Here is a 27,412-nt window from a genome sequence, read left to right as displayed (position 1 = left end):
TCAGTCCTGCAGGGTAGCTTTCATTTCAGCATCAATCTGAAATGGAAAAAGTGTTCTCTAATTATTCACGAAGCGTTTAATTTGTAGACTGCTAGATCGGGGAGGGAAACAGCCTCTGAACCTTGATTGGAGGAAAAGGATTCTTGTTAAAATGCAGTTTTATATTGAACATTTTATTGGCCATCCTTCACGTTTACTTAGTTTTACGCCGTCCCTGCCCTTGAAGAGTTTACAGGGTTCTATGAGAAGTAGACCAGAAAGAACAAGTGCCAATTATTGGGTGCGCACAGTGGGACGGGGCAGGGGGAGAGCTCGGGCGCCGGGAAGGGTCCCCAGGGCAGAGGCCTAGACTGAACCCTGAATCTGCTTAACAGGTAGCATTGGCTTAATAAATGCTAGCTCTGGCATTAAGCATCACAAAATCTGGTTATACTGAGAGAAAGAAACTCTAGCGGATATGCCAGCTTCCCCTGAAACGTGAGAGAGGAAGGGAGAGGGAAGGCTGGGCGGGGAGTGTGAGGGGAGGAGGCAGTCCCCTGTACCCGGCGCCCACTTGGCTGTTTGCCTTTGTCTCTGTTTTCAGGATTTTAATGATTGACTCCAGCATGTAACAGTGGCTTCCTGAATACTTTGGGAAATCATAATTGATGCCCGCTTGCAGTCCTCTGGGACGTCTTAGTGGAAGCAGAGTAATGAGTTCTCAGAAGAGTGGGTAGGGTGCCCTGCCTGAGTAATAGAGAAGAGAGAAAATGTAATTTCCGGTCTAATTGCGCAGCGGCGCCTCTTCCTGCAACCAGGGGATCTCGGTGGCATAGTAAGAGCGCCACGGCGAAGCCAGAAGGTAATTACACCGGTGGTTCTGTTTCCTGGCCACGTCCAGATCAGGGTGCGGGTGAGGCTGGGTTACCCCGTAAGAAACACAGGCGTGGTTGGGAAGCCCCCTTTGCCACTCTTCTAGCGACTGCGCCACGTCAGCTGAGAATGGCAGGTGGGGATGGATCCCTGGGTATGACTTGGAGTGGGTGGGGTTTACTTTTAAGGAAAAAAACTTGTCAAGCAAATATAGGACAAGGAGGTTTAATGATAAATTATAATCCACATGTTATAGGATAAGTGGGGCAAATATTTATACGAAGCATTGAGAATCTTACAGGGAATGCTGTTCTATCCGATTTTGCCCAAACTTAAAGTCAGGAAACAGAAGCGGTCCTGCTAACCTAGCGATGAGATCGAGGGTGAAAGCCAGTCCACGGGGTCACGGAACCACCAGAGGGGCTGACCTCCGGGGCTCGAAGCAGCCCGACGGGCACGGTGCCGGGGCAGCTCCGTTGGTCCCTGAGCAGCTCCTGCAGGGCCGGCCGCCCAGCAGCACCGCTGCAGAGACGTGCCCGCCGGCGGGCAGACGGCCGGAGGGAAAAACCCGCCTTCTCTTCATCGTGGCTGAAATTGCTTTTAAAATGAAAAACGCACTGAAAAGCAACTGGCAGAAATGAAAGGCGGGGTGCTTGGAGGAAGGCAGAACGCACTGGGAGCATAAAGCTGCTTGTCCCGTACGTCAGAGGGGAAACCGTCCTCAAGCGGAGATCACGGCGAGGAGCAGTTACCAAAGTCACGTATTTGACAGAATGTAAAAAAGTATTCAGACTTTCCCCCTTTTTTCAGTAACTGAATTAGACTCTCAGCATATTCTACTGGTAAGAGGATTTTATTTTTCTGGGATAAGGCAACCTACATTTAGGTAGTAAAGGAAGGCACTGCTTAAGGTAACTGTTTAATGCCAAATGTTTTAATGTTCATAATGACCGGAATATCCCAACCCTCCAGCTCTTTCAGGTTTTTCGTTTATAATTTTAGTTGGTTTGAATTTTAGTAAAAGATAAATATATATTTCTCAGCAGAATTTAAAGAATACACATTTATCCTACTGTAGTCATTTTATCTGGAATTCTGACTTTATAAATCGTTACAAACAAGGTTAGCAATTAGGTTCGGGACTAGAAAATAATGATGGAAACCGGGAGGGAAATCAGAATCGCTAAGGGTATAAAGAAGCTGCAGCTCAGTTTGTCACGTTCGTTCAGACTTTGTGAGACATCACCCAGCGAAAGCCAGAACGGACACACCCTCACTGAAATATTAAGAGAGCTGGGGTGCAGAGCTCAAGCCTTTAAAACGTCCTTTCTACAGCCTAACTTTTTAAAAGTCGCTCCCAGTGGAGCAACGCTGCTGCTGGCCGCGGAGAGCAGGGTCTCCCGTTGACAGGAGCCAGGCTAGACTCGGGGACCCTGCGCGGGGACCGTCAGGGCTTGATTTGCAGGATAATATTCTCCTGCATGAAGCTGCCTGCAGGGACACGGCTGCCTCGCTGGGAAACTGAGGCAGGTGTTCAAACGGGGGCCCAACGGGCTCTGGGAGGGGTTGCTGAGCGAAGAGTTACACTAGGGGGTCTTATCGCTTTCTTCCCACATTTAAACTCCTGTGATTTTAAAGTTAGGTTCTTGGATATTTTCAATTTGCTCTAATGGAACAATAAATAAGAGAAACAGAATAAAAAATAAGAGACCAATGAAATGCAGCCAGGCCCCGTTGCCTTCCTGCCTTAATAAATAACTGGAAATCCACATGCCCGGGGGCCGCTTTACCTCACAGTGAGCGGCGGGTGATGGGCGGAAAGTCGTTAGCCTGCGTGGCATCTGCGTTCGCATCACAGGCAGGTTATTTTATGGGGGAAGAGGGGTCAGAAATGTATCATGAACGCTGCTTCTCCAGCACATGACAAGGAGCAGGGACACCCACCGGGAAGTCTCGGCCTGCGGGGGGGGGGGGGGGGGGCAGCGGCCCGGGAGCTCGGGGGGCGGGCAGAGGCCGGCGCGGGGCGGCTCACCGCGTCCCCCTCCCGGGGGCGCTTCTCCAGGGCCCGCCTGCGGGGCGGCTGCGGCGGGGGCGGCGGGCCCCTCCCGCACCCTGGCAGAGCCCAGGCCGGGACCGAGGCCCGCACCTCCCGCCCGCAGGGGGCGCTCGGGCAGCGAGAGGGCGCGGGAGACGCCGCCGTCGGGCATGGGGGCGGCTGGGCCCGCACAGGGGAGCCCTGGGCTGCAGCCGGCAGCTGGTTTAGGGGGCAGGCGGGCGGAGGAGATGGGACCGCGCTGAAAGGAAGGCGGGCCGGGAGCTAGCGGATCGGGAGGAGGGGAGGGACCTAGAAAACGCGAGCTCCCACGAGGGGAGGGACCCTAGAAAACGCGAGCTCCCACGAGGGGAGGGACCCTAGGAAACGCGAGCTCCCACGAGGGGAGGGACCCTAGGAAACGCGAGCTCCCACGAGGGGAGGGACCCTAGGAAACGCGAGCTCCCACGAGGGGAGGGACCTAGAAAACGCGAGCTCCCACGAGGGGAGGGACCCTAGGAAACGCGAGCTCGCACGTCTTCATCTTGCAGACTTGGAAACCAAGGAAGAGAAAAACTTGCAACTAAAAAGGACTCCAACATTCTTCAAGGTTAATATATATTTCAATTTTTAGACAGTGACTCAACTCATGATAAAGAAATGTTTGTGTGACCTTTAGTAATTAAGTTGCGCTTCTTTTTCTTGTTACATTAAAACAAAATTAAATTAGCGGGTAAAGGGGGGCAAACATATAGGGACAGAAGATGATTTGACTTGGGGGGGTGGGCACACAGTGCAATATACAGATCATTTTCATAGAAATGTGCACTTGAAACCTATATGATCTTATTAACCAAGTCACCCCAATACTTAAAATTAAATAGTTTTTATAATTAAGATAGAAGGTAAAAAATGGATCATACCTACTGCTACCTATATACATACATATGCATATACATATATATGGAATAAAATGTCCATGAAATATTTAACCACACTGTTAGATGGACTAATATTTCTACTGTCTTCTTTTTCTCTTTTTTCATTTAAAAAAACTGCTAATAGGTTACAACCTACAATTTGAAAAATACTGCACTATGCTGCCTGTATTCACGCTTTATTTTCTTTAAAAGTGTAAAATTTCCTAAGTCTTGCAACTGCCGTAATTTTTTTTTAAATTAGCATAACATGAAAACAGTCATTTTTCTTGCTTTCGCTGTTAAGACAACAAAGTTATTGTAGCACCAGGAAAAGACATAACGGCACTTCAGTAACAAAAGGAAACGAGTAACCCCGAGTGCACGGCCTTTCCCATACCGGGCAGTGGTAATGGATTGTCACATCTTACCTGAGAGTCACAGTGGAGGGGAGGGGAGTTGATGGAGCAGCACTTGGAGGCAAAGTTGGAGCGCTTGTCCACCAGCTCTTGCAGCTCCTCGGCGGGGGCATCAGGCAGCTTTGCTCTCAGTCGCTCTGCCAGCCTGAAAGAGCATGTTTTGGTGAGGTTTTACTAGATGTATTCTATAAGCATTTCTAATGCAAAAGATAGCCATTTCAGATCTGGTACAATAAAAACGAAAATAGAAATACTTGCCCCTCTCAAGAAAATTATATGTATCTGGGGAACTATTTTTAGTGACTCAATTTGAGATTAGAAAGTGAAGTCTACACCTCTTTTAAGATCATGAAAGTAAACATAAAGATTGCTGCTGAATTTGAATTCTAGCCTTTCCCCCTTTCATTTCCTTGATTATATCAATTTGGATAACTTTCTCTCTTTTCATGAACCTTTCATCTTCTGTCTGATTCTAAGTTTCAAGCCTTAAAGGCTGTTTCCCTTATAGAAGTTCATTCCACTCTAATGCTTTTCCTCCTCTCTCATATTTTGTACAGTTTCCCCCTCAGTTTGCCGACTCGACTATGCTGAAAACACTGAAACGAGGCCAGGGCCCTTGGGCTCTCCTGTTTAGCTCTATACTGACCAGCTCTCCGCCTCTGTCCAGGTGGTGCTAGGGCTTGAATTCCCTTGATTCTTCCCCGGTTTGAACTGTCTGCAATCTTGGTAACTCTCTACCCTCATGGTGGACAACTCAGCCTGGTTTTATGGCTTTCTCCAGGAGTACTTGCCCCCAGGATTAGGCAATGGGGGTGGGAGAGACCCAATTTACCTAGAGTTGGTGCTGGTAAAGTGCGTGCTGGGAAGGGACAGCAGGGTCAGGGGGACTAGTTTGCTCCTAAAAGCATTATTGAAATGGGTCGGTTCCAGCTGGGAGACGAGCAAGTGAGACCAGAAGGAACTCAGAGGATGGGAGGTAAAGGAGGGCGGTGGGGTTTCAAATATGAGACTGAACAGCCTCGATCTTCTCTAACTTCATAACCTTAAATGTCAGTTCTACTACAAGTTCATCTGGAAGGGAGATGGTGTAAATTTTCACTCAGTTGCCCCAGGCAAAGCTGGAGCTCAGAACTGTTGGCGAAGAACTTAATCTTGCGTTGCCTGTTAACATGATTCTGTGCTACCTTCCTACTATTCTCCTAATGATGTAATTTTCTGATACCTGTTAAACAGTTTCAACCTATGGCTTTCATGGTCTTTTTAGTTTTGTTTACAGCTTTGCTAAGGTTGATTTCATGGGGGTCATTGAAGGAGGCATCCAACTTTGGGGGTTCTTTAGAAAGGTCTGCGCTGACTTGAGGACTGTGTTGTTCAAGGTGATTTGAAATAGATGTGAGAAATATACTTAACGAAACTGAGAATGACGTGGTCTTCTCGACAGAGACATTGTCCAGGAACCCAGTAAATCTGCTTTCATTATTATGGCTCCTTATTTTAACGTTAACGCCTATTTGTAAAGGAATGCCTTCTCCTCTTACTTGAGACAAATGACTATTGGACAACATTGTGGATGATCAGTTAACATTTGTACTTTCAGTTTATAGAGACTACTATAAATTGGGTGATACCGCACTTAATTGAAAGTTTGGGTCCTCTTGTCAGACAATATGCTCTTGAATGAGATAACATTTTCCAGCAGTTTTATAGTTTCTTAATTATATGTAACAACATCTACAGATTGCTTTAGGGCAAGAACATTAATAAATTACAGACTACTTTTATTTCCTTAATTAAATCATTGCGGATCTTGTAATTTATGTATTTTTGGCAGTGTTCTAACCTGATATACATAACCTTTTTCCCCCCAGAAAAGAACTGGTTCTTACACAGATAATAGATTCTGACTACTTTAAAAAACTCTTTTAATTGAATCTCTTCTTTTTCTTGCTCACTTAGCACATCTTAAGTCTTAAACTATGCTTTCAAATCACAGTACCAGGCTGATATGGATACGATTGGAGGGCACAGCTAGAACTAGTCCCTTACTTTTTCTTGTACTCAGTAAATGTATTTTCTGAATAATCTGCACATAGTTCTTGCCCCTTGTCAATGAAAGAAGATATCTCCTTCTTCAGTTGAGGAACCTGTAAGAAAATAATAATCACATAAAAGTAGTTATCTTAACACTGCTCTGGGAGGCATGAAATCAGAATTCCATGTGACATGTCAGTAGGAGTGTTTTCATCTACACCAGACATTGGCAAACATTTTCTGTATAAGGCCAGATAGTAAATATATGGTGTCCCCTCAAAAATGTATATATATACTTTGAATAATTATACAAGCAGTATTTATTAGACTACATCTCATTTTCAAAATTGAGCTATCAGCTGTAAACTGTGCACTCATTTTTGGGGGACACCCTGTATTTTAGGTTTTGTAGGCCATATGTAGTTTCTGTTGTAACTACTCAACTCTGCTGTCATGGCACCAAAACAGCCATAAACAATGCATAAATAGTGTGCATGGTTTATGTATGAACACTGAAATTTGCATTTCATATAATTTTAATGTCATGAAATGGTAATCTGTTTTTAAAGCCATTTAAAAATATAAGACCATTTTAGCTCACAGCCATACAAAAACAGGCACGAGTCCAGATGTGACGCATGAACTAGTTTGCCAACTCTTGATCTAGACCAAGGCTGATGCAGAAATTGAGTGTACTGCACCTTAGCATTAAAACAGGCAGTAGGATCTTTAGAGTCACAGCATTCTCCAAGGCTTTTCAGGGTTGGCTCAAGTATTTTGGTGAGAAATACTTCTGGAACGTGAGTCCTCCTAGATAGTTCAAATGTATACCTGGCGTGAGAGAAGAAAGAGATGACACACTTCAACACGCATGGGTACACTTGTGAGTGTGTGTCACATTTTGAGATTTGACGCCTATAACAAAGGCAGAGCAGCTGGCTTCTGTATATTTAATTAAAAATTAAAGATTTCGCTAAAACTGAATCCAAATCAACAGGTTTAGGATTAAAAACAATATTCTCATTGAAATACAAGTTATTGATAGTTGTTTTGAAGTTGCTGTGACTAGTTAATACTGAACTAAAGCTCTGTGTACTATGTACATAGTCACACACGCACATATACTTATATCTGCTCCAATGCATATGGAACTGTCCTTTGTGTAACTATAACACAATTAATTCTGCATAAAGCATCAAGTAGGTACTTTAAGTGGCTCTTCTGTGAAAACAGATTTGCATGAATTCTTTGATTACCTTATCCCATTGCTATTTATGCATTTATAAAAACGATGAGTAGTTAGACAAATACAGAATTTCAGCGCAGTCTAAATTCTGCTCTCTGATATTGATAAATGATTTTCTGACCTGTTAATTCAGCCTACTTGTGCAATAAATTTATGCCATGAATATACATATACTATTCATAGTGTATGCAACTCATGATGTATTTATCCTAATTCTTTCCTTTTTAAAAAAATTTTATCTTTACTGTTGAAAGAATTACAGATGTCCCATTTTCCCCCCATGGACCCCTTCTACCCACACCCACACCCACCCTAGGCCTTTGCTACACTATTGCCTGTGTCCTTGGGTTGTGCATTTATGCATATAAATTCTTTGGTTAATCTGTCCCCCTCCACCCACCCCCACCTTCCCTCTGACATTCGTCAGTCTGATCCATGCCTCCATGTCACTGAATCTGTTCTGTTCACCAGCTTATTATGTTCTTTAGATTCCACATATAAGCGAGATCGTGTGATGTTTGTCTTTCTCTGCCTGGCTTATTTCGCTTAGCATAATATTCTCCAGGTCCATCCATACTGTCCCAAAGGGTACGAGCTCCTTCTTCTTTACAGCTGCATAGTATTCCATGGTGTGAATGTCCCACAGCTTTTTATCCACTCACCTACTGCTGGGCACTTGGGCTGTTTCCAGATCTTAGCTATTGTAAACTGTGTTGCTATGAACATAGGGGTGCGTATATTCTTTCTGATTAGTGTTTCAGGATTCTTAGGATATATTCCTAGGAGTGGGATCACTGGGTCAAAAGGAAGCTCCATTTTTAATGTTTTGAGGAGCCTCCATACTGTTTTCCACAGTGGCTGCCCCAGTCTGCATTCCCACCAGCAGTGCACTAGGGTCCCCTTTCCCCACACCCTCGCCAGCACATGTCGTTTGTTGATTTGCTGATGGAGCCATTCTGACAGGTGTGAAGTGACACCTCCTTGTGGTTTTAATTCTCATCTCTGATGATGAGCGACGTTGAGCATTTTCTCATGTGTCTCTTGGCCGTCTGCATGTGCTCCTAATTCTTTTCTTAGTGAAGCCAAGTAAAAGTTTACTCTTTCTTCCCCATCTAGTTTCTTTGTCATTTAATGCTAGCGAAAATCAATACTGTCAAGAAAATAATTAGATCAGCTCTACTTACCTATCCATGGCTTTGGTGTTTCCTTTGCCACACACATCTTTACTTGTGGGCAGCCCGACGTCCGGCAGCTCTGGTGGCTGAGCAGCTGGCGTGAAGTAAGCACACATAAAAATGTCCATGGGTGTTTTTTCTTGACAACAGTCCTTAAACTTATCATTCTTTGTGGATAAGTTGTCACAGAGTTTTACTGTGTGTTCAGGCAGCTACAAAAGTAATTGTGATTTTATGCATTGTTAGTTTTCTGGTAGGTCCGATTAAAAATAAGGAAGGTTTACACGGGCTTGCCAGCCCTGGCATGGTGTTAAAAAAGTCAGTGGGGATGCTCTTAGAAAGTAAATTGACATAATATTTTTGGAGGGAAATTTGTCATTATGTACTAAAAGCCTTAAAATGTACAATTTGACTTCCAAGAATTTATTCTCGGAAAATAATTGTGGTGAAGAGAAGATTTAGCTATAAGGCTCTTAAGGACAGTATTACTAAAATACAAAAACTGCAGCACCTAAAGGGACTGGTTAAATAAAATAAGGCATCTATCTCTAGGAGATGGATGTAGTGTGCACACACACACACATCTACATATTAGAGAGAGACCTACTAGCCATTACAAATCTGGTTATAGAAAAACACCTATCAACACAGACACATATTCTTAATGGAAAAAGACCAGGCGGCACAGTGTTACTATTCCTAAGGCGCTCACAGACCTGGAGAGTGGCCTTTAGCTAAAGTAACTGTTCAAATTCATACCTACTTGAAAGAATTGTGTAAATGCAAAATGGTGGGAAAATGGAAACGTCCATCAAATTATGACAGCTGTCATAAGAACAGTCGTAGTTTCTGATAGGATAATGGTTGCAGTGTTGCCTGACAGAGCTTTACGACGTGGTGACGAACATTGTCTGGACTGGACTGTCTAATACTAGTGAGCATTTGAAATGCGGCTCGTGTGACTGAGGAACTGAAGTTCACCTCTTATTAAAGTTTAATTGTATTGGACTTAAATAGCCACATGCGGCTGGAGGATACTGTACTGGGCTCTGCAGGTGCACTAAGTTCTTGGGAATCAGCTACCCTTGTCTTCGTGTGTGGACTTTGCTGCTTACTAGTTTGAGACTTTATTGATCCTGACTAGTATTCTGTTTCTTCATCTGTAAAATGGATTTAATGTATGTGAGTTTCACAGGAAACATGTTGGGATCACTGAGATGATGCCTGTAAAGAGCAGCTGAGAAGTGCTTGCCACTTAGTGTGAGGCAGGTGATGATGGTGATGATGATGGGGATTCTCTTACCTCCTTCGCCATGCAGTCCTCAGAGGTGGACTCACAGCATTTGGAGAGGGTCATGGTAACATCTTCAGCTAGTGGCAGAACATCCCCCAGGTCAGCAGTAGGTGCTTTTTGGGCTAATTTTATGAGATGGCTGAATAGTTAAGAAAGAGAGTGTTAGCTTAGTCCAAATCTCAGTTTCCCTGGTTTCATTATGAACACACACTAGAGAAACAGCACCATAGTTTCATCTCCTAGTCCTCAACAGCTGCGCGGAGCACGTCTGCTCTGCATTGCATCCTGTGTGCCGAAGCTACTACTTAAAATTCAGTCATCCCCAGTGAATCTTTTCAGATTTTCAGTACTCACATGCAGCTCCTCTTTTGGCCAGATCTACATAGTTGAATGATGCCTTTAAAATGTCAATAAAGCCCTGGTGGGGTGGCTCAGTTGGTTGGAGCATCATCCTGTATGCCAAAAGGTTGCGGGTTCAATTTCGGTCAGTCACAGTGCATTTGGGAGGCAACCAATTGATGTTCCTCTTTCATATCAATGTTTCTCTCTCTCTCAAATCAATAAAATAAAATAAAGGGGGGGGGGCACCCAGCTGGTGTGGCTCAGTGGTTGAGCATTGACCTAGGATCCAGGAGATCGTGGTTCGATTCCTGGTCAGGGCACATGCCAGGGTTGCAGGCTTGATCCCCAGGCGGGCGCGTGCAGGAGGCAGCTGATCGGTGATTCTCTCATCATTGGTATTTCTCTCTCTCTCTCTCTCCCTCTCTGAAATCAATAAAGATATATTTTTTAAAAAAATGAGGGAGGGATAGCAGTATTTGTAGCTAAATTTTTGTTCACATTCAGTGCCATTTCCTTGGGGTAATTTCCTAGACACTAATGCAAGTATAAATTAATGATTAAGGTAGATGTATCTTATAAGTGTTTTTATGTCATAAGTTCCTATGCTCTACTTGTCAACTACAGTATCTTAATGCAAAAGTAGAACTAAAGTGAAGGTCTAGAGAAAATGCCGTTCAGTATTTGAGTAGTTCTAATGGAAAATTATTTTTAAAGGACTGATGAAAGTAGTTTCTATTCCCACTAGGGAAACTCAGGATCTGGTGCCAACACAAAATAAATTCTTTTATTCCCATTAAAGGAAAAAAATTTGTGGATCAGAGTAGAAGGAATTAAAGAGACTTAAATGCTGAAAAGATAAGATAAGGTGGGAAAATCCAGATGTCCGAGGATATATGAGACGAGTATAAACATAGAAAATGTCAAAATTAAAATACGGAGTCAACAGCAGCCATACAAAAATCAAAGTGAAAGTTACAAATAAGGTAGCTAAGCACATTCACAAAGCTTAAGAGATACATATTATGCAGCACAAAGCTTCATGTAACAAATAAGGATCCAAGAAGTCTCATCCCAAGACAAAAATGGGCAAAGCAAATAACAGGCGATAAAAAAACACAATTCATTTTTGCTTTTGTGTGTCTGATATATGCTAATATGAATGCCGATGAAATAATTTCCAGTGGTCTCCCAGTTTTCCCGTATGAGTATATGGAAAAGGTTGGTTAGAGCAAATCTCATGTTTTACAACACAGCCCTGTTTCTTACTGTTCATATTCTGTGTAGAAAAAAAGAGCTAGGCATAATTTTGAGGATGATTGGAGCATAAGACTATAGTCAGTATCTTCTAGCACAGACACTTTCTTAGAGAATCCTAATATTGTGGACAGACAGAGCAGAATCAAACAGCTGAACATACGGACGCTTCACCTTTACCTGAGCCTTAATTTCTCCTTCCCATAAGCAGCATATCGTGAGCACATTCTATTTGACATGGTGGTGAGAAGGGATAAATGTTTAATCTGGAGCCTCTAGAAAATGAATGAGAGAGTCTCATTAGACAGTTAAGATCCGCCGAAAGCAGTGAGCAGGAATGAAAAAAGAGACCGTTAATATCACGACTTTTTTGATGACTACAAAACTGAATTCTGACCAAAGAAATGTATCGATATTTCTTTCTTAGAGGTGGCATTATATTTGTTTTTCCAATTCACAAAATGCCAAAGAGGCCTGTTAGAAACTATTACTGATCCTAGCATCTGAACGTGTACCATTTTTAAAAGGAATAGCATTAATAAGAGAAACAAGAAAAGAACAGAGCTAGGTAATCAATGGCACCTACCTCTTTCAAAAAGCACAGGGTGGGGCTTGGTGAGGTGCAGCAGGACCCCACCATGGAGAGGTAACTCTTGGTGTAACCGACTAAAAGTGGCAGAGGGGCTTGTCCATAATTAATGGAATATTCATACATAAACCTGAGGGGCGAAGAGAGCCGGGGTCAAAAAGTTTGTGGGAAACAATCTACTTTTTCATAAGTATTTTCATGGAGAGAGGATACATGTTAAGTTACAGTTTTGATATCTAGAAAGCACTAAGGATTTACAGAAAGCATTATAATACCAGTCACTTTCGATCAATATTTTCATTAAACATAAATAGGTTCTTTCCTAAATTTCCATGTGGATTGCTTGAGAAGAGGGGGCCATTTGCCCCCTTTGTTCACTTAGTGTCTACAGGAGCTTGGCTCATTGTAGATGTTTATTAATATTAATTGAATTAATTAAAACAAATGTAATTATGAGTTTACCCTTTCATTATCTCTGTTTACTATTCTAGACAATTGCTATGTGTAGGTTTAGTTATTTATTGAAATCTTTTAAAATTTTTGGAGCATAAACCCCTATGGAGCTAAAGAGACTGAAATCTTGGGCAAAATCCTCTCTGAAAATTTAAGGGGATGGGAAAGTCAACCAATTTTTATAAAATGTGACCTTGATTTCATACTTTTAAAGCCCATTTGAATGCTATTGCTTTTGAATTTTTGTATGCACACACACATGCGCATATATATGTATATTTTGATTTTTGGTGTATATGTTTTTCCATTAGAATTGATTTTCCCCATTGTTCATTTTTAAGATCTTCTAAGACTAATGTAAAGAATCTATATATAATCTGTTTTTTTATGAATGTTAAACAATGACAGAGTCAAAGTAATATGTTCACTGATGTAGAGCAATATGTGTACTATTCATAGTTCTTTCTTGGAATGTGAAGAAGAAACCTGTTTATTTCTTATGCTTTAGTGAAAACTAAGTATTAAAAATGTGCATAGCAATAAAGTTATATCAGATGTAGTATGCAAAGATCCCTAGGTTAAGGGGAATCACTATAGCTGCTGTCAAATATTTGAAAATCTATCATGAGGACAGGGGATCTGAGTAATTCTGCTTCAAGTACAAGATAGGATGAACTGGGTGGGAGTTTGGGAAAGCTGATTTTTATCTCTGTCCGAGAAAGGCATTTACAATAGTCAACAGTGACAGATGGGCTGTCTTAAAGTCAATTTCTCATTATTGGAAGTTGCTGTAGAATAGGTGTTTATATAGAGGGCGTTAGATTAGATACATCTGATATTTTATGCCTTTAAGTTTTAATTCTGATGAAAGCAGCCTACTGGTTAGCAAATTCCTTGGGATCTTTCCTGAACGCCTCACAGATTTCATCGTTACTTGGCTCCACGTAGGTGGGGAATTCTTGTGGCTGGTGCTTCAGGGCAGCCATGCAGAGTTTCTGTTCCAGGCCCTCTTTGGCACAGCACTCGGCAGTTCCTGGGTGCGCTGGGAATGGAGAGTCACTTTCACAGGACCTAGCGGACAATGCTGACGTCTAGAAAGAGGAGAGAGACAAGCAAACTCACGTATCTACAGGTTTCCAGGCTTGTACGCCTCCCGTCAGTGTAGCATCTTTAGTCAGACATTTAAATTCTCATTAACACCAGACTGCCCATGCCAAAGGCTCCATGAGGTGATATATCAACATGGCAAGTTGCAAAATATTACTTGTGGGCAAGTGCAGGGTCTTATTTATGTTAATAGATGCCTTTCCCTGGAGTCGGAGAAAAATCGAACCTTCATTAATAAATGGACTGCTTGATTGCAGCCATTAAAAAAAGCTTTATCGTCTCGGCCAGTGTTTCTCCCAGGGATATTAACATCCCTCAGCATAAGGGAGGTCGTTTCCAAAAGCTCTCCTATGAGCTCCTGCCTGGGTTCTGCTGCAAATACCCCGGAGAATAATGAGGGCCTTCCTGCCCGCCTCCCCGCCTTGATCACAGGAGCAGACTCTCAATTGTTAACTGCTTTAGTCCACATGGGTTTGCACTCTTACCACTGGTTCTTGAGCCCGCTTTTGCATCAAAATCTCTCATAAAATATACAAGACTAAGAAATGCCTGGGCTGCACAACACAGAAATTCTGAAACAGCAGGTCAAAGAGGAGGCCTCAGGATCTGTTTTCCCCAAAGCTTATTCTCACGCGCAGCATGGGTTGGAAACTGCTGGAGCAGCCTCCCCTGCCGGCCGCCTCGGCGCTGACACACCGGCGCAGGCGGGCAGCCAGCCCACGTAGGACCCCAACGCAACTGTGGCCGCAAAGTGGCTTTTTGGAAAGAATTTGGAATGCAAATGTACCGCAGGAAGAGCCATCATGGGAAAAGTTATTTTGGGATTTACATGGGAAAAAGTACTTGGACATCCCTACACTTATTTTACATGGCATTTTACATGTTAGTCACCTTTTCAAGGGAAAACTTCTAAAGCTCTTTCCTATCAATGAAGGAAAGCAACGTGATGAATTAGTTACGGGAGAGGAAACATCTCTCATCCTCTCCCACGTCCAACTTCCATCAGACTCTCAGAATTTAGGGATTCTTAGGAACACACTTTTTTTAAAATCTTCTCTCTCTTTTCAGTGAGTCTCCTCTTCTATTCCCTTTCTTTCCCTGTCAACTTTCCTGTTTTTTTCTTTTTTATTACCTCCTTTCAGATAAGAAATTTAAAAAGAAAAAGCACCAACACATTTTTAAAAATGCTCTGAGTAAGCCGGAGAAAGAGGAGGTGGCGTGCAGAAGCTCTCCATGCTTCTCTCATGAGAGAGTCATTGACCCGCCGCCTCTGTTCTCTCACGATCCGTCTCTGCAGCCCTGTGGCTTCTCTCCAATCAAGGCGTGGGTCAGCAAATACATAAAAAATGTGCTTTGTTATTCTGATCCTGGTTAGTAGTTTGCTGCTCATTTATTTTAAGGTGGTTCAGAAGGTCTGGTTGAAATGACGGTTGTTTATGGACTCAGTGAGAGGAGAAAACGATTATAAAGTTCTTAAGAAGTAGATAAGAGCCGGATAAAGCAATTAACGGTAAGAGTAATCATTGTATAGATTATAGTCCAGTGATCGGTGGAGCACTGTTTCTGCAGGCTAACTGCCTCAGGCTTGGACAGGGAGACTTCTGCCTGTAGAGGCCTTTATCAAGATGCATCTAACGCCATTTGCATCAGGCCTGATGACTACATTAGTAAATTGCTAGAAACACGTGTGGTTTCCCTTGTTACCAGCTTCTGTCTATATTTTGAACCTTGTCATTTTTGCATTTTAATTTATCACGTGTACTTCAGGGGAGAAAACCCAAAACTTAGTGGTTTATGTTTATAGGGCAATTTTGAACACCAAATTAATTTGAAGCCAACACTAAATGACTGGGTCGGTCAGTATGAGGTTTGGCATGATAAAAGTATACATAGACTTTTAAGACACACTTTTAAGATACTTGAGTCAGTATATGCCTCAGTTTTATCATTTGAACCTGTAGAACTAATGGGACAAGTGGGTTCATTATGTTAGAATAAATCTGGGATGATAGGCTTCATATATCCCCCAAATTGGAGTCGGTGGAGTTGCTGTCTAGGATTTCCCTAAGATGCGGCATAAAGGCCTATCTTGGCTTCCTTCTATGGCCACCAACAGGCCCGGCCATGGAAACCTACCCTGTTGTCATAGCAGTCAGGGTCTGCCCCCTCAGCACAGCAGGCTTCTGTCAAGGAGACAACTTCCTTCACTAGATGACTGATCTGCTCAAAGGTTCCACTGGGAAATTTTCTGCTGTAGAAGACCATTGATCTGAGGGGAAAAATAAAGTCAATACATTGATTAGGATGAATTTTGTTCCACATTTACACATGTTAAAATATAAAATCTGTTCAGTTTTTTTTTGTTGTTGTTTTTTTAAATATATCTTTATTGATTTCAAAGAGAGGAAGGGAGAGAGAGAGAGATAGAAACATCAGTGATGAGAGTCATTGATCGGCTGCCTCCTGCACGCCCCCACTGGGGATCAAGCCTGCAACCCTGGCATGTGCCCTGACCAGGAATCGAACCCTGATTGCCTGGATCCTAGGTCGATGCTCAACTGCTGAGCCACGCCATCCGGGCTGTTCAGTTTTTTTTTTAAATGAATAGTGCACATATTTTCTTGATGAATGAAAAGAATCTGAGGTTTCCTTTTCGTTTTCATTCTAGGTACATTGATCTTGTAAAGCAGTAGAAGTTGGACTTGAGGGTTCCATCAAACCAGCCTCATGTTCTTTCCTCTCTCAAGCCTCCCCAAATGAACCTGTTCTGTACCTTTTGTCTGTTTGCCAGCCCTAGCATGTACTGTTTGCATTTTAATTTACCTTAGAAAACTATACTTACTGTCTTAATGCATTGATAAACACACCCGTAACGAGTTCTTAGACCATAGCAGCGATAGTTCAGCTGGGATCTTGGATGCCCTTCCTGTGCCTGGCTTCTCTGCCTGCACTGACTCTGGGCTCTATCCTGGGGATCTTAGCAGAAATCAGTTCAGCCCTTCACGCGGGATTCAAGTTACCTTACACGCAGCTTCGTTGAAGGTCAAGTGACCAAGAGGGTGGGTGGCTGCCTTGTACTTACAAGGATGTGAAGTCATCTCTCCCCAGACTGGTGAGCTCCTCGCAGACTTTACTCTTTTCATAATCCCGACCTAGGGACCAAGAAATAGAAAGTTTCGCACTTACTTTCTGTTCAATGAATATTGCATTAAATGCATATGTATTAAGGGGTCCTTCATGTGACTTATCTGTGGTGAAACTAGCATTTTCTACATAAAGTCCCATTGTTTTGATGCCTTTCTAGCTGGTTCATAAAAATGGATCCAAATTTGATGGTCTGCTATAAATGTTAATGGACGGCAGGAAAAAGTGTGAACTGGCACTAAAAGCAAGCTGCCAACTGATCTATCCAACTAGCGAGTCAGAACCTACTGATGCGTCAAGAAGTCTCTTAGGTTCCGTCTTCATAACAATGCTAAAATTGGACGCTTTTTGTCCCTCCCTTCTTTATCTTGGTTTCATGTAAGGCCTAGAAAGAAACAAGTACAAAAAATAAGTGGAGAGAGTGCCTACATTCCTAACTGGAGAGCTAGCCCCACTGTTGCAGGACCTGAAAGGGAGTGTGTCGGAGTTGTTCCATTGCCCGCCTCCGGACTCTCTTATAAGGGAACGCTAGGAATTCAGCTGGGGGAAAAGATGAAAATTAGGCAAAATGTTTTTTCTGAGAAAGTTGGCAGAGTGGTGGGTGTGGGTGAATGGTGGGGAGTGCTTTCCCTCATTTCAAGTGTAGCGAAAGGGGCTTCAAGGAAAACACTCCAAGACCTTGGTAGGTGACCCTTGTAGTGTGGGGTTCAATGGGCAGGTGTCTGATTCAGACTAGGAAAGCTAAAGGCTTGGGGGCTGGTTCAGTGGCCTAGGGCAACGCACTAGGAAACATGTGAGTGGGAAGGTGCGCTTCAGCTTGTGGACCTGATGTCGATCAAGCAGGAGAGCAAGCTGGCCGGGAGTTGTCTTAAGTGCCTCCCTCCCCCCAAAGGTCTATCTAGAGGACAGTGGGCTGCCAACAATGGGATATCTCTGTGCAAGTCTGAAAATCAGGGCCAAAGGAAGTTTTGAGGTGCCAACTGGATGTGAGAGATCCTCAGAGGTTATGAGAAAGATCTCCAGAGAAGCCACGAAGAAAATGTCAACATTGAACACCTCCCACAACCAGAGGAAACCACACGACCTCACTAAGCTGCCCACTGAATTAGCTTTTCCTGCTCTTACCTCTCCTGCTGGCTTCATCGTTCCCTGTGTCTGAGGAACCAAAAGCAGCCGAGAGTGGGAGCAAGAGGAATAGAGCAGCAGAGGGAAACAGGGAAGTGTACGCGTCTCCCTTTCACACCACAGGCAACAGGGCAGACAGGGGCCTGGTCTTGGGGCATAGCTTCACCTTTAAGCAAATTTATTAAATTAAAAAATATATATATTTTAAAATATGTTTTTATTGATTTTTTTTTTTAGGGAGGGGGAGAGGGAGAGAGAGAGAGAAAGATCAATGATGAGAGGCATTGATCAGCTGCCTCCTGCACGCCCCCCACTGGGGATCAAGCCGGCAACCTGGGCATGTGCCCTGACCGGGGAATCAAACCCTGATCTCCTAGGTCGATGCTCAACCGCTGAGCCACACCAGCTGGGCAAATTTACAAATTTTTGCCTATTAAATGCAAGCAGATATTCCCATGACTGTTATGAGGTGGTTATTTCGAGGTTCAAAGGGACCAGAAGGCCTTTTATTTGCGAGTGAACAGAAAAATCATAGAACCTACTTTTCAGTCCACTCAAGAGATTGGGAGGAGCTAGTTTGCTCAGGAGGAGATGAGTTTTCTATTGTTCGTGAGACCCACAGTTCAACACACCTACTACCTGCGCGGCGGGGGGCGCCTGGAAGGTAGGCCGGTGTTCTGCCCTGATATGTCGTTTATGCAAATACGTCCAGGACATTTTCTGACACTTTATGATGCTCTATCTTTCAAAAAGAATGTAAGAAGTATATAAATGGCTCAGTTTCTGTTCTGAAATATGTGGTTTTAACTCTTAGTGACCTATCTTCCTGGCTTTAAATAGTAGGAAATCCATCTCAGGCGGTGGCAGTTGCTCTCATACCGTTTAACACCCCAAATGTCCTTACCTCCCGACAGTTACTGTTCTGTGGAAGAGCAACTTGACATCAATGAGGTAGAAATCTTTGTTTTATGGTTTGGAATGAAGGATGATGGTTGGATACAGGCTAGAGAGGGGTTTTTTTTCTTCTTTTAAAAAAGATTCTCAGTAGGATTTGTTAGATTTATTGGTGAAAACTCCCTGTGGAGAAAGCTGTAGCCCCTTGTATCTTCCAGGTAGACAACTCAAAGCATAGTGTTGAGATGACAAGGTCAGAATTAAGGACAAAGACACTCTTAAGCAGCACTTTGTAATAAGGCCCCAACTTAAATACCATCAGAATCACACATTGTCTTGGAAACTAGATAGCACAGGGGAAGCTACTGGTCAGTGGAGTACGAAACGGCGCTCGCAGCAAACCTCTCTTCTATCTGCGAACCTTCAAATCGAGCAAACCTCCTGGAATTTATTGACTAGTTTACAAGGTTGGAGACCGTCATGGTTTCAAAAGGTCAAAATAAGGCAGAAAGTTTCCGTTAATCATTAATGGTGCTCTGTGGGACTGAGAGTACGACAGAGAGGGGAAGGACTTAGGTAGAGCTGTCTTCCTATAATGAAGAGCTGTAACCTCAGGGTGTCCACAGGGTGGTTTTATGAGGCCTCAAAGGCCGAGCTGAGAACACGGCTGGCAGGAGATTCTGGTTCAGTGGGAGAACTTGGCTGTAGCCACGGCCAAACACTACCTGAAACGATGAACAGCTTCCTAGAGAAGTGAGTTTGTTAAGTCACTGGAGATATTCAAGTGGAGCTTAAATAACCATACATATGAAAGATTCCTGATTCTGGACAGGATTGTATCTTCTTGATGTTTAAGATCACTTCTAAGGGATTACAAAATAGTTCCTTTTAGAAGCAGTAAGAAACTATATGGAACCCTTTTCCCCCAAAGCTTACTATGTTTAGAAAAAATAGCTCTTTCTCTTTTTAATGCATAGGAGCTAATTTTGTTTAATAAAGCCTCCCTATACAACTGCAGAGATTATTTTTATTAATTTTTTGTGTGACTACTCAATATTCAAAGTGAGAGCCTGCATTCAAATGGGTACCTCTGATGAACATTTTCACAAATGATTTGTTTCTAGCCTTTCAGGTTCAGATTTCTCACTTCAGCAAAGAAGTAGTTTTTATTCAGTGTTACAGGAATGTGTGAGTACATGTGAATGTTGTGTCAGTGGCCACTGCACATTATCTCCTGTTGAACAGCTTTAATGGAATCAGCTGCTTGTGTTTGCATGGAAGTGCATCAGAATCCACAGGCCTTCACTAGTGCTTCAGCTAGAGTGTAAGATTATTTGAGAAAAATAGAGAACTAGATTGATTAGATAAGACTTAAAATGGCTTTGAAACCATTTTTGGTGGAACACTCAACCTTGGGTACAACAGAAGCAAGGAGGAAACCCAGAAGGGAAGCACTGGGAAAATTCAGAATTAAAATATAAAACAGTAAAACCGCTCTTACAAAACCAACCTGCAGAGGAAGATGTTGCGCCATGTATCTTTCAGGCGGATGACTCGAAATATAGTTCTGATTTAAACAATTTTATTTATTCATTTACCCAAAGAGAACATACACAGCTTATAAGGCTAGGCAAATATGTTAATCATCTTCTCATCTTCCACAAAACAACAAATACTGAAGTTAATTTGCAGTGTGATTATTACAAATTGATTTCTAGTCCATGGAGTACTGCCTAATAAAAGTTTTTTCATTCCAGTTGAGCCTACTTTGACTCATATGATTAAATTCTGCCTTGAATGAACTGCAAATGACTCAGTCGGTTCTTTAATGTGCCATGTGGTTATAAAGAGGGCAATCTGGACTTTGACATGGCCCCAGTAAATATTGGCATAATCTCAGTGACACAGGGGAAATCTTTTTCACACAGTGACCTCTCAGCACTAAATGTTTACAAATTTCATGAACAGAATTTTTGCTTTTGCAATAGCATGTCTCATTTCTATCTGTGTTGTGAAACATTCCTGTAAGTCATGTCTAATCCTGGATTTTTTTAAAAAGAAATTAGATTTACTTTCAGAAAATCTTTAGTGCTCCATGCTCCCCTCTCCCAACACAGCTGACAATATTTACTCATGCACGCAACAGACATGCCTAAAAGATTTACTCTGTGCCAGGCACCGGGTTCAGTACTGAATGTACAAATGAGAGCGAAACAGACACATCCCTGCCCTCATGGAACTTCTAATCTATTGGGGACACACAATCAGATGCTCACTGTCTTGGTACAAACTTTACTGAAAAAGGTATTTCGAATGCTTTAAGTATTGTTGTTATAATCTTCCTCTATAGCAACTTGGTCCCCTAGAAAAGCGTTTGTACACTAGGACCCCAAATAACATAGAATTGAATACATGCTGATACAGAAAGCTAGGAATTGTCTTAAGTTGCTGTTTTCCAATTTTGTGCTGAAGAATCATGGGGTTTCAGAACTCTGTTGGGCATTTTATATTTTTGCAATTTCATTTCTTTGGCATTTTTATTTCTGTTCTACACAGACAGGCTCATCTGTGTCAGAAAAGGTCAGTATATTTGTTTTTGCTTTTTGTTTTAAGCTTTAAGTGTACTTTTTGCTTGTTCAGAACAGTCAGACTGGATATTGGTGATTGCCAAGTAATGGTTTTATTTGAGAAATTAAACATTGCTGGGCTGGTTTAGGAAGCTGACCTGATTATTGGAGCTAAAGATAATTATACATGTATCCCTAGAAACACTGTCAATGAAGAAGTAGTAATCAAGTTAACCTTTATTCCATTTTCAGCCTTTTTATTTTGGTTTCACCTCCATTGATGTTTTTCATCATTATATGAAGCGTTAATCTGGTTTTTCGTATTGGTATTGATGTTTGCAGGCAGGTGTGCAATTTTCTGAGTTTAAATCAATGGGAAGAAATTCAATTCTTTTAATACTAAATCTAGAGGTCACATGCCATCTACAAATGAACTACTCAATAAGAAATGAAATGTACCTCTTAGTATGCCAACAGTGGAACAAATGGGGCCTTTTTCTCAGATCTTGAAATTTAAAACAGTAGAAGACATAGAATAAATGGGTTAATTGCCCAGGAATCACAGTTGCCACAGTGGCCTGCTAGTCACTCAAACTAATGTCTTTGGGCTCACCACAGGTAGTAGCCTGTAGAGATGACACCCTCAGCACAGTCCCCGAGGAGGCCTCTTCCTCCAGGCCTCTCACCCCGCCCCCCGCGCCCTTCAGAAGCTGGGCACCCCGTCGTCCACAAATGCGCCTGCAGGGCTGAAACTAAGGGGGCAATTTCCCGCTCCCACCTTCGGGATGGGCGAGGCTGATGCCCCTGCATCCTGACTTGGAAACTTGGAATGCATCGCAGGGCTTAGTTTTTAAAGCCATAGGAGAGTAAATAATATCAGGATAATGGGTCACCTCTGTATTATCTCAGTCACAGAAACCCTATGATTTGTAGTTATCCCCTTGCAGTTCCAATATTTACTACACATTTCTGTGTGTCACTTTAAGAACTTTGTCTCTGTGTATGAACTGTTTTTATGGAAAGTTGTGTTAATATCCAAATGAACAGCATTAGCTTTTTGAGCATATTTTATCTGTGGGTTTGAGATTTACTCTATTAGAACTGAGTAATATTCTGTTTATGGTATTGAAAGTTTATTATTCCTACCCTTCTGAAGTCTTAACTTTTCCAGGACTGGTAATTATAAATTAATTCTTCTTAATATCCCCTTTATTTTTTCTTTTTAAAGATTTTTTATTGACTTTTAGAGAGAGAGGAAGGGAGAGGGGGAGAGAAACATCGATGTGAGAGCGAAGCATCCATCTGCTGCCTCCGGCTCGCCCCTGTCTCCTGTTGGGGACTGTGCCTCCACGCCGAGCACGACCGGGACTCAAGCAGCAACCTCTCGGTTACAGGGCGATGCCCAGCCACTGGGCCACCCGGGCCAGGGCGATGTTCCCTTTTCTGAAGCAAGCTTGCAAGGATCGTTAAAGCAAGCGAAGGGAAGGGGAGCAGGTAGGCGGAAAGTCCCGGTCTAGTGCTTTGGTCTTTGTGTAGACAGCGACGTGCAGCACTGCTCACTAGGCGCCGCTAACAGATCCCAGAAATCCGGCCAATACTAGCTGTTTCCTTTAAGCAAAATTGCCTCATTTTCTATAAAAATTCCTGAAATTCCTTTGTAGTGCAAAGATCATATTCTTAGGTCCTGTGAGCCTGGCACAATTCTGGGCACACACGCATTTTCTAAAAGCCAGTTCACTCAGCATTTATTAGAAAATCTGAAGAAACAAGGAATGGCCTTATTTCTTCCTAAGGAATAAAGAAATAAGTCGTGTTTTCATATTGTGTACATCTGAGCTGATGGAAACAGGAGGTAGTGATTCTGCTTCATTGGCTAGTCACAGACTCTCTTTTTCTGTCCTTTTAAAAAGAATTTTTTTCTATATTGATTGATTTTAGAGAGAGAGAGGGAAGGAAGGAGAGAGAGACAGAGGCAGAGGGCGAGCGGCATGGATTGGCTGTTCCGCTCACTCACGCATCATTGGTCGATTTGTGTGCGCCCTGACCGGGGACCGAGCCCGCAACCTCGGGTATCGGGCCGATGCTCTAACCAGCGGGGCTGCCCCGCCAGGGTCTGCACTCTATCTCTTGATTACAATAATTCAGAAAATATTTGATATAAATGACTTTCTTTTTCTATCAATCCACACCTCCCAATGGCTATTAAAATGGCATGATTTCTATTTATCCAGTTAATCCAGTGGCAAGGCCAGATTATATATATTTACCACTACCTGTCTCCATTTTCACACGTTTTATGTCTTAAACCATTTACATGCATTTTTAAGTCCAATGGGTTACCATAAATAGCATTATTTTGTAAACAGAAACTTCCTTTTTAAATATTAGTGATCATTCTTTTCTCTTATTAATAAAACTGTTTGTATAAACTTTTAAAAGGCCAAAGCAGCTCTATAGTATGTAATTGCTATGCTGAAGTGCTAACGAACATTGTTTTCCTTAATGGAATACAGTTTTCTAATTACTAAATTCCAGTGAGAAATTGAAGATTTATAGACCCTCTCTAAGATCCCAAGGATGGCCAGCCCGAGCGCCCGTAGGATCTAGGAACTGTGCGAGCTGACACTTGCCCAAGTGAAGAAGGGAAAATGCCCGGTGTCCCTGTGGTTCTCGTCTGAGGGGGGCAGTCATAATTCAGCCCCAGGTCATTGTTGCCATGCGGAAATTTGGCTCAATTGCCACATCTCCTCTGGAGAAGCTAGGAAGCTGGATTTTTGTGTGAAATCTTTAGATTTGAAAATGCTGACAAGGGAGGTTAAACTTTAAAGACACTTTTCTGGCCCAAACTATGAAGGCCAGAGAAAACATACCCACGGGAGACAATTTTATCATGACTTGGGGATGCGGTCTGGATCCAGGCCGCCCGGATTTGACGCTGCTGATGGTGAGGCCGAGGGCAAGCTGCTCGGCCTCTCGGCTGCTCCTCAGCTTCTCGCTTGTAAAATGGAGACAGTTGTACTCATAGGATTGTTGTGAGGACTGACTTGGTTAATATACGTGAAATGCTTAGAACAGTGCCTCCCCCTTCACAGGAAACAGCAAATATTTATCAACTGCTATGATTGGCTAAATTGATTTGGTTTGTGGCCCCTGTTGTGCATACGCATGAGCCGAATCTCTATTGACCCTGTACCGGGAACACGGTGCCACGCAGGAGAAGGCTCAAAAGGCGCCGATGCTTCAGGGAAGGCGGGCCGAGCGCAGGGAGAAGTCTGCAGCACCAGGGGGGCCATTGCCACAGGAGAGCCTGAAACGGAGCACTGTGGAATTTTCAGGAAAGGAGCCCTTCCTTGAGGCGGACCGCGAGTGATGGGGAGGACTCCAATGGGAGAAAATAAATTAGGGAAGGGATTTTAAGTAGAAGGACAGCGCAGAAATGTATCTGCAGCTGGAAAATCCCAAGTCACGTCTAGAGATTGAGCAGTCCAATGGCATTGGAATATGGGACTTAACCTCAGAAGGACATGACAGTCGGAGTTTCAGTTATTTTTTAAGGCAATGGGTTACCTGCTAAAATATATTCATGGAGAGAAATGACCAACTCAGAGCTGTGTCAAGGAAGACGAATCTTGGATTTAAGATTAGTGCCCTCATAAGACTGTTCTATGAAACGCGTTAATCTATATAAAAACGCTTAGTACACTCCTGCCTGACATGTAAACACTCAGTAAATATCAGCACCTCTTCTTATAGTAAAACCTGGTGATAACACATAGCATCAGGGTTTATATATCCTTGTGATACAGATGTGGATTGCCTCCAATCCTTCTCTGTGGTGATGGGCTAAATTATTTCTGTTCAGAGGAATATGGATGTCAAGGTAGACACAGAAAACGTCCCAGAAGCAGAGAAATTAGTTAATATGTACCCGATCGTCTCCTGGTCAGCTCTCCCCGGATCTGGCCAATACAGCTGGTGGTCTGTCTATCAGCTGTGAGATCCCTGGACTCAACGCTCCTTTCCTTCAGGAAGACCCCGCCAGCCGCAGGCCCCTACTTCCATCTTCTAAGCCAGCGACTTTGCATTTCTCTGTGACTTTTTTCTTCAGTCATATCTCTTCCCGTTTTCCACCTCCACCTTACAGGCCCTCGTGGTTACATTGGTCCCACGTAGATAATCCAGGTTATTTTTCTACTTTAACGTGAGTTTATTAGCAACCTTTATCCCATCTGCAACTTTAAGCCACTTTTGCCATGTAACTAACCTATTCATGGTTTCTGGGCATTAGGATGTGGACATTTTTGGAGGGCCCTCATCCTACCTACCACACACATCAGTATTTAAGCCGGAGGTCACAGCCGTCATCGGGTGACTCTGAACAGAGACTAGACTTGGGGTGGGTTTGTATCAGGCAGCCTGACCCCTGGAATCCTATCAGCCAGCCGCACACACTGAACCCCATCATTTCATTAATCTCACAATAGTATTCCTGATTTTAAAAAATATAATCAATTCATTTATGGACTCTGTTTATCATATCGTGTCAAGTTTTTTTTATTACTTCTTAATAATATGAATTTGTTGGGCAAGGGACAGGAGGTGAGGATTAGGTTAGGAGGCCATTACAATAGCCAGGTAACGGGGAGCAAGGCCGGATACGGACAGTGTACGGAGAGGTAGTGGAAACACAGGTTTGAGGGCGGTGCCCACAGGCCTGGAGCGCAGGCACCTGCCGGAGGTAAAGGGGAGAGAAAGGGGTGCCGAGGAGGTTTCTACAGTAGGATGCTCTGTACAGGCTGGTCCGTTTCAAGGCTGAAATTTATAGAGTGTGGAAATGCTTGAAGATGGATCATTTGAATGAATTTAAAAATCCAAGAAGGATCTACAGGACTGAACGTAAGTGATTCAGATATGATGGTGTCCGGAAAAAGGGGGCTTTCGGAGGCAGAGCCAGTGTTACGGGATAATGGTGACCGGTGTGTGGCCCAGGTGGGTGGTACTAGGAGGCTGCGTGAATTTCACTCAGTTCCCCTGCACGGGTCTTAGTGACTCGTTATTTCTCTTACACTTGGTCTCTAGTGAAAACTTTTATTTGAGGCATCTCAAATAAAGGAAGCAAAGCAGTGATAACATTGTCTCACAGGTAACACTGTAAACCCAACTGGCTGGCGTAAAAATCTGGTTCAGCCAAAATTCTATAGTTTACGTTCTACATTGTCATTCGTTACTATAAACAATGAGCAGCTGGTGACAGGGTAACAACGCGAGTGCTAAACAGTAAAAATAAAGCATGGTAAGGGGGTGGAGGAGAGCACGGGGTAGGGCTCTTCCAGACAGGCTGGTCAAGGGTGCCTTCTGTGCGCGCGAACCTAGACCCCACGCCTGGAGGAGGCCAGGAGGAGCCCTGGGGACGTCGGGTCAGCGGTCCAGGGCAGGGAGGGGCTGGCGCCCAGACCGCAGGCAGAAGGGGGGGCGAGGAGTGGGGGGCCCGGGCGGTTGGGGCCGGGCGGGGCGAGGAGTGGGGGCCCGGGCGGCTGGGGCCAGGCGGCGGGGGAAGCACAGAGAAGGAGAGCAGTGGGCGGAATAAAGGCGTGAGGGGCCGAGGTGCGGGAGAGGGTAACCGGTTCTTTTTAAGGATCTCTTCACCTCCTTCCCCAAGGTTAATCTTGTGCTCCTTAAAGAGTGTGCGCACGTGTGCCCACCCACGCGCACAGGGCGAGCCGCCCGGCGGGCCGCAGCGAGGTGTGACGTTGCTGCCAGGTTCCCGGCAGGCGACCTTGCGTGTGATGGTCAAGCCGGGCGCCTCTCTGGCTTCAGCTCCTTCCCTCTTGGCCGAGCCTCCTGCTTCTGCCCGGCTTCTCTGTGAGCTGGGATCAGGCCGTGCGTGCTCCCGGCCAGGACTGTGGCACCTGCGCTCCTTTTGCTGGAAACTCGCTTTGAGATCTGTACTTGGGTGTCGTCTTCTTCTCAT

General features: G+C 43.5%; 1 protein-coding gene across 1 annotated transcript; it reads right to left on the bottom strand.

Annotated features, from left to right (window-relative positions):
* On the bottom strand, positions 1 to 27,412 carry GC (GC vitamin D binding protein). Its single transcript, XM_087826592.1, has 12 exons — positions 27,148 to 27,412; positions 16,794 to 16,863; positions 15,848 to 15,980; positions 13,484 to 13,695; positions 12,149 to 12,281; positions 11,743 to 11,837; positions 9,976 to 10,105; positions 8,682 to 8,884; positions 6,953 to 7,082; positions 6,267 to 6,364; positions 4,233 to 4,365; positions 1 to 36 (listed from the first exon to the last, which is right to left on the bottom strand). The coding sequence occupies exons 1-12, from the start codon at positions 27,410 to 27,412 to the stop codon at positions 1 to 3; spliced, it is 1,638 nt and encodes a 545-aa protein (XP_087682718.1).

Source organism: Miniopterus natalensis, chromosome 1, assembly GCF_054644295.1.
Source record: "Miniopterus natalensis isolate mMinNat1 chromosome 1, mMinNat1.hap1, whole genome shotgun sequence".
Classification (NCBI taxonomy): Eukaryota; Metazoa; Chordata; class Mammalia; order Chiroptera; family Miniopteridae; genus Miniopterus; species Miniopterus natalensis.
This window is presented reverse-complemented; position numbering and strand designations above follow the sequence as displayed.